The following is a 12,016-nucleotide window of genomic DNA, read 5'->3' as shown; positions in this document are numbered from 1 at the left end:
GAGTAAGGCTGATTTCCATTAGAATAGAGGAGATCAAGGATATTATATGGTTTTCCCCAGAATGCATTTATTACGAAAGAGTAGTGATTGCTGGAAGTACAGGGTGGGCGGGTGGGCGGGTGGGTGGTGATAGGCCGAGGGAGGATGTGGGTGGCTATAAAAGGGCCAGTACAAGGGATCCTTGTGGTGATGGAAATACTCTGTGTCATGATTCGATCAATGTCAGTATCCTGGTTGTGATACTGTACTATATAGTTTTGTAAGCTGTTCCATTGGGGGAAAGTGGATAAAAGGTATATGAGAAATTTTGTATTTTGTGTATTGTATCTTACAACTGAATATGAATCTATAGCTGTCTCAGAATAAAAACTTTAGGGGTGCCTGGGTGGCTCAGTCGGTTAAGCATCTGACTTCAGCTCAGGTCAGGATCTCACAGTCCGTGAGTTCGAGCCCCATGTCGGGCTCTGTCCTGACAGCTCAGAGCCTGGAGCCTGCTTCAGGTTCTGTGTTTCCCTCTCTCTTTGCCCCTCCCCTGCTCACACGCTCTCTCAAAAATAAATAAAACATTAAAAAATTAAAAAAAAAAAAAAGTTGTACACTTAACCAATTGAGCCACCCAGGTCCCCCTGTGTATATTTAAATAAAGAAATATAAATTAAGATGACATACATAGTATGTTTTGCATTTTAAATCTTATCCATCATTATTTCATTAAAAAAAAAAAATCACTGTTTAATCTGGAACTTCTCTAATGTCTAGAGTAGTCACGCTTTTTCAATCTGAGGTGCACCTCCTAGGCAAGCAGAGCAGAAAGAGAATAAACCACTATGGGTTCTGGTGCTCCGGACTGTCGGTGACAGATTATTTGGGGTGTATGCACAGCTCACGTGCCACACGGGAGGAGGGAAGCTCCTAACGCTGCTGTACTGTTGACTTTAGGAGTCGCTTTTGAACAGGGTAAAATCCTACCTACTCCTGAGACGGTTCCTTTCAGACTCACCAGAGATATTGTGGATGGGATGGGCATTACTGGTGTTGAAGGGGTCTTCAGAAGGTAAGTGTGTATTTATTTCTTTTTCTCCCCAGTTGTATTAAACAATAATCCATCCAGTGGATGTATCCAGTGATACATCCATCACTGTAGAAGTCTAAGGCACACGGCATGATGGTTTGATTTATATACATGTATTGAATGATCAGAATGATCACAGTAGCTTCGGCTAACATCCATCCTCCCATACCAATACTATAAAAAGTGAAGAAGAACAGAAAAAGACAAAAAAAGTTTGTGATGACTCTTAAGATTCCCTCTCCTACCAACTTGCTTACGTGTCACACAACTGTGTTCGAGGGTGAACCAGAGTGTTAACTGGTGTCCTCCTGTCGTACTTGCCATGTCTAGTACTTGTCTTCTACCTGGGAGTTTGTACCTTTCGCCATCTTCCTCCCCGTCCCCTCCCCCACCTACCACCTCTGGTGACCACCGGCCTGTTTTTTGGGTTTTTTTGAGAGAGACAGAATTTTACTTATAATCCCTTAACATTAAACATAATCGGGTTTGTTTTTTTTTAAGTTTTTACTTAAATTCTAGTTAACACATAGTGTAGTATGGGTTTCAGGACTAGAATTCAGTGATTCATCACTTACAACACCCAGTGCCCATCACAGGTGGCCTCCTTGGTCCCCATTGCCCATGTAGCCCATCCCATGCCTGCCTCCCGCAAAAGGTGTTTAAAAAGATAGGTAAAGCAGATGGCTTTTGGTGTCAAAATTATTTGGATGATTGATTTCTGTAGATTATAGAATTCACTGCTAAATTATGTTCCAGTGCTTTATTGGTAAGAAAGGAGAAACCCGAGATAGAAAGAGTAATAGTTTCTCCCTTCCTTCTGACCATCCGGGACCTCACCTCAGAGGACATATTAACCTCCTTCCTAGCCCCCTCTGGAAGCAGTTGCCTCCGCCTTTAATGCCCCTGTCCCAGTGAACTCTCTCTGCCCCAGTGAACTCTCTTGTTATTGCCCAGAACTCCGTTGGGCGCTCATTGTCGGGCCTATAACCTGTGCTGAAGGAGTGTCTGATGTACCAGTTCCTGCTGAGAGCACGTCGCAGTTCCCCATAGTTTTCCCAGCATTGGGCCGTGTACTCCGCTTTTAATAGAGTACATTCTAGTCAAAGTGAGCTAAAAATTACCACAATAATCAAGCACAGAGAAATGTTTCATAGTAGTACTGTGTTATCCTTATAATGCTTAGCTTACGTTCACCTACATACTTCTATTCCTTTCAAAAACATTTACTGAAAACAGTCTGCCCAGTACTCTGCTCTTTGAGATACTAATTTGGGAATTATTAACAAGAATAGTCTCAGCACGGTATATGTGAATGTACACAGATGAAGGTATGTTGGAAACAGTGTTGTGTAACAAAATCCCTATTTATAATGTGTTTGTAGATGCTGTGAGAAAACCATGGAGGTTATGAGAAGCTCTCAGGAAACCTTGTTGACCATCGTGGAGGTAAGGCGGATTCTAAGGAAATCTCTGTTGAGAGACTGTGGATCTTGTTAGAAGGTGACTGGTTTGAGGATCGGTGCTTCATTTTCATGTGGTGAGAAGATGCTGGGCAGCAGGAGGGGGGTGGGATGCATAAATGAGTAAATCATGGTTTAGAAATGCCTCCAGTCCTCTCAAATTTCTGGGCATTTTACAGCAGTATAAGTAATCTCTAGTCTTTAATTCATAAATCAGCACTTTGATGTCTTAGATCTCTCCTATGGCATTACTTGCTTTCAGAATGGTTTCCGTTGGAGTTTTAAGAGAAATCAGGAAGTCGTATCTCCTTTTCCCTGCCCAGGTTCAGAACCATTTAGTCACTGACTCATGTTGATCAGGCAGAAAGGGAAGGAAGGAAAGCAGATTTCCAGTGCCTGTGACACCAGCTCTACCCAGGACAAAATTGTGTACCTAGAGCAGGCACTCACCACGCTGGCGAGAAGGGTGTGTGGGGCAAGAGGCAGTAGTGTCTCCTCCACAAGGCAACGTGGGGGCCAGAGTATAGGCGAGCCTCCCTTACTTAGAGTCTTCAGCTTTTATTCCTTTACCTGGTGGTGCCGGACCGGCTGTACTTTAGGATCACCTGCACTCCTTTTAAAAAAATGTTGAGGCTGACCATACGCAAACCATACTTCTGGGGATAGGGCAGGAACATTTGTGGTTTTTATGAACTATCAACCTGTACTGGGTCGAGGCCGGGGATGCCGCTGAACTTCCTTCAGTGCACAGGACACCCCCACAACAAAGCGTTCAGCCCGATAATGTCAGTAATGCCGAGATTGAGAAACCCTGTTCTAGCTTAATCAGGCTGTGTCCCTTTATTGTGTTCCATTCTGATAGTAAGACTAAAGTCAATTTTTGAAATACTCTGGTTCCTCCTTGATTTCAGAGTTGGCAACTGTGACTCCAACAGAAGCCCTAGAGTTCGAAATAATTTATGTTTCTTCAACCCAAGAAGAACATACAGGCTTTTTATAATAGTAGAAGCCTCCATTTCTTTTGGTTGATTAATAAAATGTACCTCCCTATGGGTTCAAACTTAAGCAACCATCAATTTCAGATAGACTGCTATATGAAAATATTATATATAAGCCTAATGGTCACCACAAATCAAAAAATTCTAATAGATATGCAAAGAATAGAGAGAAAAGAATCCAATTATAATTACTAAAAGTCAGCAAACCATGAAAGAGCAGAAGGATCAGAGAAAAACCACAAAAACAACACAAAACAAATAACAAAATAGCAATAATTACATATCTGTCAGTAATTACTTTGAATATAAATGGACTAAATGCTCCAATCAAAAGACATAGGGTGACAGAGATTTAAAAAAAAAAAAAAAAAAAAGACCCATCTATATGTTGCCTACAAGAAACTCATTTCAGACCTAAAGACAGACACAAGTAGACTGAAAGCGAGGGGGTGCAGAAACATTTATCGCGCAAATGGATGTCAGGAGAAAGCAGAAGTAGCAACACTTCTATCGGACAAAATGGCCTCTGAAACAAGGACTGTAAGAACAGACTGAGAAGGACACCATATAATAATAAAGGGGACAGTCCAACAAGAAGATACAATAATTGTAAGCATGCACATAACAGGGGAGCACCAAAATACGTAAAACAGTTAATGACAAACATAAAGGAACTAATCAACAGTAATACAATAACAAAGGAGACTTTAAACATCCCATTCACACTGATTATCCAAACAGAAAATCAACAAGGAAGTAGTGACTTTGAATGACCGACTGGACCAGGTGGATTTAACCGATATATTCAAAAATTCCATCCTAAAACAGCAGATTACACATCCTCTTCAAGTGCACATGGGACATTCTCCAGAACAGATCATATATTAGGCCACAAAACAAGTCTCAAGAAATTAAAAAAGACTGAAGTCATACCATCCATCTTTTCTGGCCTAGGATACTAGAAGTCAATCCACCCACCCACCCCCAAATCTGGAAAGACCACAAATACATGGACATTAAGTAACTAAGGAATGAATGGGTCAACCAAGAGATCAAAGAAACAAAAGAAAACACAGTGGTCCAAAATCTTTGGGATGCAGCAAAGGCAGTTCTAAGAGGGAAGTATATAGCAGTACTCAAATACCTCAAAATCTCAAACAACCAAAATTTGCATCTGAAGGAGCTAGAAAAAAACAACAAAACCTAAAACCAGCAGAGGAAAGGAAATAAAGATTAGAGCAGAAATAAATGATAATAGCAACTAAAAAAAAACCAAGAGAACAGATCAATGAAACCAGGATCTTTAAAAAGATCAATAAAATGAATAAACCTCTAGCCAGACTCATAAAAAAAAAAAGGGCTCAAACAAGATCACAAATGAAAGAGGAGAAATAACCAACACTACAGCAATACAAACAATTGGGGGCACCTGGGTGGCTGAGCTGGTTGAACATACGACTCTTATTTCAGCTCAGGTCTTGATCTCAGGGTTTTGAGTTGAAGCCCCACGTTGGGCTCACGCTGCACATGAAGCCTACTTAAAAAAAAAAAAAAAGACAACGAATTATAAGAGAATTATTATGAAAAACTATTAGACAAATTAGACAACCTGAAAGAAATGGATAAATTTCTAGGAACATAACCTACCAAAACTGAAGCAGGAAGAAATTTAAAAATTGGACAGACTGATTACCGGCAATGAAATTGTTGGGATTTTTTCATTATCGACTCAAACAGAAGTCTAGTACCAGACAGCTTCACCGACAATTTCAACCAAACATTTAAAAAATGTTAATTTAAAGAAGAGTTAATACCTATTCTGTTCAACCTATTCCAAAAAATAGAAGAGGAAGGAAAACTTCCAGATTCATTCAGTGAGGCCAGTATCACCCTGATAAAGACACCATAAAAAGAACTACAGGCCAGTATCTCTGACAAACAGATGTAGATGTAGGTTCGGTATTCACAAATCAATCAACATGATGCCTCACATCGATAAAAGACAAAAACCACATGATAATTTTAGTTGGCACAGAAAAAAGCATTTGACACGGTACAACATCCATTCATCATCAAAGCCCTCAATAAAGCAGGTGTAGAGGGAACATACCTCAACATAATAAAGGCCTTATGTGAAAAACCTACAGGAAACATCATATTCAATAGTGAGAAACTGAGAGCTTTCCCCCTAATAAGATCAGGAACAAGATGAGGATGGCCCCTCTCACCACTTTTATTTGACACAGCAGAAGTCCTAGCCATGGCAGTCAGACAACAACAAGAAAGAAAAGACATTCAAATTGGTAAGGAAGAAGTAAAACTTAGTATTTGCAGGTGACATGGTACCAAAAAAGATAATGACCCTAAAATATTCCTCCAGAGGTGACTAGAACTGATAAATGAATTCAGTAAAGACACAGTATATAGAATCAATGTGCAGAAATCTGTTGCATTTCTATACACTAATAAGGAAGCAGCAGAAAGTGAAATTAAGAAAACAGTCCCATTTATAATTGTATCAAAAATAATACACCTAGGAATTAACCTAACCAAAGAGGTGAAAGAGCTGTATTCTGGAAACTATAAAACACTGATGAAAGAAATGAAGATGACACAAGGGAAGAAGAAGACATTCCATGCTTATGTATGAGAACAGATACTGTTAAAATGTCTATATTGCCCAAGGCAATCTACACATTTAATAAATCACCAGCATTTTTCACAGAGCTAGAAGAAACAGTCCTAAAATTCGTATGGAACCACAAAAGACTCCAAATAGCCAAAGCAGTCTTAGAAAAGCAAAGCTGGGGGCATCACAATTCCAGGCTTGGAAGTTCCATTACAGAGCAGTAGTAATCAAAACAATATGGTACTGGCACAACAGTAGACACATAGGTCAATGGAACAGAATAGAAAACCCAGACATAAATCCACAATTATATGGTAATTAATCTTTGACAAAGTCGGAAAGGATATAAAACAGGTAAAAGAATGTCTCTCCAGCAAATGGTGTTGGGAAAACGGGACAGCAATATGCGAAAGAAAGAAATAGGACCCCTTTTCTTACACCATACACAAAACAAATTCAAAATGGGTTAAAAACCTGTGAGGCCTAAAACCATAAAAAAAAATCCTAGAAGAGAACACAAGCAGTAACTCCTTTGACAATGGCCATAGCAACTTTTTTTCTAGATATGTCTCCTGAGGCAAGGAAAACAAATGTAAAAATAATAAACTGTTGGGACTTTGTCAAAGTAAAAAGCTTCTGCACAGTGAAGGAAACAATCAACAAAACTAAAAGGCAACTTACTAAATGGAGAAGATATTTGTAAATGACATATCTGATAAAGGGTTAGTATCTAAAACATATAAAAAGCTGATAAAACTCAATACCCAAAAACCAAACAATCCAATTAAAAAATGGACAGAAGACACGAATAGACATTTTCCCAAAGAAGACATCCAGATGGCTAACAGACACACGAGAAGATGCTCAACATCACTCATGATTAGGGAAATGCAAATCAGAACCCCAATAAAATATCACCTCTCACCTGTCAGAATGGTAAAATCACCAGTAGATGTTGGCAAGGATGCAGAGAAAGGGGGAAGGAACCCTCTTGCACCTTTGGTGGGAATGCAAAGTGGTACAGCCACTCTGGAAAACACTATGGAGTTTCCTCAAAAAGTTAAAAATAGAGCCACCCTATGATCCAGTAATTGCACTACTGGGTATTTACCTAAAAAAACGCACTAATTCAAAGGGATACATGCGCCCCTATGTTTACGGCAGCATTATTTACAATAGCCAGATTATGGAAACAGCCCAAACATCCATCAGTAGATGAATGAATAAAGAAGTGATGTTTATATACAGTGGAATATTACGTGGCTATAAAAAAATAAAATTTTGCCATTTGCAATAAGATGGATGGAGCTAGAGTGTATATTCTAAGCAAAATTATTCAGAGAAGGACAAATACCATATGGAATTTAGGAAACAAATGAGCAAAGGGGGAAAAAAAAGAAACAGGCAAACCAAGAAATAGACTCTTAACTATAGAGAACACACTGATGGTCACCAGAGGGGAGGTGAGTGGGTGGGGAATGGGGAAATACATGATGGGGATTAATGAGAACACTTGTGATGAGCAAAGGGTGATGTATACAAGTATTGAATTACTGTATCCTACACCTGAAACTAATATTACACTGTGTTTTAACTATGCTGGAATTTTAAAAAATGTACCTCCCTTGTATGGGTGAATCTGGTTTGGATGCCTCAGCTCTAGAGCATGTCAATGCCCAACTTAATGTCACACAGGAATCCTCGAACTTGCAGACAAACCACATATATTCAGAGTCGGTGCCCCTATGGTTTTTAATGGCTCTGGGGGTTGCTTAAAACAGTGGAAAGCATGAAATGGAGGAGCCAGTTTTGGTACTGCTGAATCAGTACATGTCTTGGAATTGAACACGTAACGCTAAAGGCCATTTATAGTCGCAGCCCACAGAACTGAGAAAACACGAAGCAGCAAAAAAATGGTACAGTTCTGTAGTCATCATCCCTGGAAATGAGTTTTCACTTATTAAGACCTATGTGGTAAGCATCTTTGCTAAGGAGTATTAAAAAAAAAAAAAAGTCTGTGCTTATAAACAGCAGGGGCAGTTAGCTGTTCTACATTGCCAAGGTCAAAAATCTCTCATGACCTCATTTACTAAAATTTAAGACCTAAAGTCCCTTGCTCTGGCCATGCCAGTTATTCTGATTTTCAAATTCTACTACATAGATCTGTCTCCACACTGCACTAGACGTTCGGTTTTGAGGAGTTTTCAATAAAGTATACCCTTTTTTTTCTCCACATTTGAAACTTATGGAGAGAAAAGGAAAAAGCCTTAAGAATAAGGTAGAAATCAGAGTGTTCAGGTTAGTACAGATAAAATCATTGGAGACGTGGCTAGAGGTGACGCCCAGACAGGCTGGCCGGTCCTGTCCAACTCCCACACCTAACCTCTGCCTGGGTCCAGCCCGAGGGGAGCTGGGGTGGGCAGAGCAGGTGCCCTTGCCCAGGACCATAGCAGTGAGGAGGAGAGAGGAGGAGGAAGGTGACTAGTCCTTATCTCTTGACTAGATCAGTTTCCAGGTGGGGGGAGGTCGGCACCCCTACACAAGAAGAATGGTTTGGGGGGGTGAGAAGCCCGGAGCATTGTGCTCGCATGGTCTCCTCCACAAGGAGGTGGGGGGTGCCTGCCATAGGCTGGCCCATTCCACCCCCCTCCATCCCTCCGCCTAGCATTTGACGTCCGTTACCTTTGTCACGTGGGTTCTTCTGTGTCTACATACACGTCCAGATGCACATTGTTCTTCTCCCTGCCTAGGTCCTCCTGTACGATCCCCTCTTTGACTGGACCATGAATCCTTTGAAAGCTCTGTATTTACAGCAGAGGCCGGAGGACGACGCGGAGCTCCACTCCACTCCCAGTGCGGACGACCAGGAGTGCAGACGCGGTCTCGGGTGAGCCCTGCTGTCGCCTGCTCAGACCCTCCTCTTCCCAAGGCCCTTTAACCCGCTCCGCCTCATGCAGCCTCCGTGTTTGTCCTTAGTGACATCGACCAGAGTTTGAACAAAGTGGCCGAACGCGTCCTGATGCGGCTCCAGGAGAAACTGAAAGGGGTGGAGGAAGGAACCGTGCTCAGCGTCAGGGGGCAGGTGAATCTGCTCATACAGCAGGCCGTGGACCCCAAGAACCTCAGCCGGCTCTTCCCGGGATGGAAAGCATGGGTGTGAGGCAGCACGTGCCTCGCCCTGCGGTTCAGCCTTTAGAAATGACATCGCGGCCTTCATTTTTAACGCAGCCGGCGTACTTGGAATAGGCGTTAATGTACAACCAAATGAACTGTGTACTGTGTTTTTAAAAAATGTTTAATACTTGCCTTGGTCACCAGAAGGTGCCTCGACGGTCTCCACAAAAATCTCTTCTCTCACATTTTGAAGTGTCGTTCATGCTGTACTTCTGGGCTGAACATGTATTTCTTCTTCCCAAGTACATGTGGTGTTCGCAGTAGAACCACTGACTTCTGCTTCAGCTTAAGGGCAGGAACATAACTGACAGTGAATTAGAGGAAATAAACTGCTAGGTTTGAGGTAGCTTTAATTAAAACTTGTTTCTCAGGTATTATGTATGAATAAGTTATGTGATATTTATAAAAGGAAAAAACTTTTACAATTGTAACCGTTTATATATCATAGTAAATCTACAATAAAAATTAAGCAATGTTGAGGGGCACCCGGGTGGCTCAGTTGGTTAAGCGTTGACTTCCGCTCAGGCTGTGATCTCACAGTTTGTGAGTTTGAGCTCAGTGTTGGGCTTTGTGCTGACAGCTCAGAGCATAGAGTTGGCTTCAGATTCTCTGTCTCCCTCTCTCTCTGCCCTTCGCCGATTTGCGTGCACGCTCTCTCTCTCTCTCAAAAATAAGTAAATTGAAAAAAATGTAATCAACGCTAAAAGCAAATTAGTACTTAAGAAACGTATTTGGGTTTTCAGTAGGAAGATCCCTCAGCGTTACTAGACTGTGAAGTTGTTACATTATGGAGAACAGATTTCAAAGACACGGTATCGTTTCTCTTTTTGAAAATGTATGCTGGCCCTTCTCATTCTATTCTCTTCGTCTTTGAAACCCTTCTGTGCTCTTTTCTCTTTCTCTGATGACTTGTATCCCTTTTCTAGTTTATGAATTCTCTTGTTAGCATGCATAATCTCCTTTTTAGACCATTCATCGGGTTTCTTTTTTCAGGAATAATTTTTTTCATTCTTAGCTCTGAATCATTCGTCAGATCTGTTACTTGTTTTGTAACGTCCACTTGTTTTTAACTTTTCTGTCCTTTTTCTGTCACTAATCATTTCACACATCCCTATTTTATAGTCTCTCTAATAGCTCTACATAAATCACATTCCTGCACTTGTGTCTATTGAATCTCGTATGTGGCAGACTGTTGATTTGTGTGTCTTGTGATTTTGTAAGGTGAGCTTCAGCTGGGCTTTCTCTGTGGGAATCCTGAGTGACCAGGGTTAAGAACAGTTCCTTCCAGATTAGGTTTCTGGAGAACTCATCTTGAAATGATTATTTTGCATTTCAGATAATCAACTTAATCTTGACGTATCTTTGTCTTATACACTGCCTACGTGAATAATTTGGTATATATAGGAAGTTTTATTACTATAGTGAATCGAGGGAATGTAGTAAACTTACGTCTTTATGAAAGCCTTGGAATCTTCATGGATGGAGTAAGAGATTATGAGCTAGGTGACAGTATAGGTAAATGAACTGTGGCTAATTCTTGCTAGTTGATGCATACAAAGAGCTTTGAATAACATTAATCTACGCTTCAGCCTCGAGGTGCCTTGAGGTATGCTGTAAGTTTTCTGTCCTGTTGCACATATTCTTATTATAATGGCTTTGTCCAGTCTGCCAAATTTGCAGATAACAAATGTAGGAGGAAGAGTTAATTCACAGGCGATAGAATTAAGCTTCTCAAAGATTCTGACAGGAACACTGTCTGGAAATGAATATACAATTTGTTGCATGCTGAGTACCGGAAATATATGCAGCATCTCTTGGAAGATTAGTGATTTTATCCCAGTTTACATCTGGAGAAAGTGAAGTTGAGAGGAAGTAAAAGTAACCTGTCCAAGACCGGAATATAGTACAGTGAAGGTACAAGTGTAAATGGACAATCTCTAACTTTAGAAGCTTTCAAGTAAGAAGAATCTAGGCGTCACCAATTGCTCAATGAAAGCCAATAGAAAGGCTAATAGATTGTAGACTGAACACTCATGTCTAGATTAAAGGAGAGAAAGCGCTGCCTCATTCTGTGGTCAGTCCCACTCTCCTTACACTATATACTTAAAATGTATGCACTTAGAAATACGGTATGAAGGAAATAGGAAAAGCTGCGGATCTCTTAGTTACAGTACGCAATTCTTTAAGAAAGTAGAAAGCTAGTATACTGACTTGAAATATAGAAATATATGCCATTTTAAGTATTTTAATTGCACTTTAGTGAAATTATATATTTTCCGTAGGTTGATTTTAGTACCATTGAATGTATTTCTTAAAGCCTGTTGCACTGTTCCCTGTTTTTGAATAAAATTTTCTAAAAGAAAATACATGCTAAGACTCATTTATTTTATTCAGATGTTTGTCTTGTGTGCCAGGCATGGTGCTAGTTCCCGGGAGACAACGGTGAGCAAGAGGCGGGCACAGCGGACCCTTAAAGAGCCTGGGGTCTGGCGCAGACAGGCAGCTTGTACGCAGGTCAGCTGGGGAGCCAGCTACCCAGATCCAGCCCGGTGCCCCGCACTCAGTCCTTGCGGGGACCTCTAGCCCTACCCCTGGCCCCAGCAGCGGTCTGCGGTTTTATTCCTGGGGGAGGTCTCTGAGCTGTAAAATCTCAGGCCCGTATATACCCTAATACCTGAATCTA

The 12,016-nt window shown here is 40.9% G+C and overlaps 1 protein-coding gene across 9 annotated transcripts in view; it reads left to right on the top strand.

The window, feature by feature from the left end:
- Positions 1 to 11,697, top strand: part of ATM (ATM serine/threonine kinase) — a 131,438-nt gene extending 119,741 nt beyond the window's left edge. For all 9 annotated transcript variants that reach the window (XM_053204139.1, XM_053204141.1, XM_027036433.2 and 6 more), the window contains 4 exons: positions 940 to 1,054; positions 2,455 to 2,518; positions 8,910 to 9,046; positions 9,136 to 11,697. In XM_053204139.1, the coding sequence (XP_053060114.1) occupies positions 940 to 1,054; positions 2,455 to 2,518; positions 8,910 to 9,046; positions 9,136 to 9,319 (500 nt within the window). In that variant the 3' untranslated portion in view covers positions 9,320 to 11,697. The remainder of the gene's footprint in view (positions 1 to 939; positions 1,055 to 2,454; positions 2,519 to 8,909; positions 9,047 to 9,135) is intronic.
- The last annotated feature ends 319 nt before the right edge of the window (positions 11,698 to 12,016 follow it).

Source organism: Acinonyx jubatus, chromosome D1 (genome assembly GCF_027475565.1).
Source record: "Acinonyx jubatus isolate Ajub_Pintada_27869175 chromosome D1, VMU_Ajub_asm_v1.0, whole genome shotgun sequence".
Lineage (NCBI taxonomy): Eukaryota > Metazoa > Chordata > Mammalia > Carnivora > Felidae > Acinonyx > Acinonyx jubatus.
This window is presented reverse-complemented; position numbering and strand designations above follow the sequence as displayed.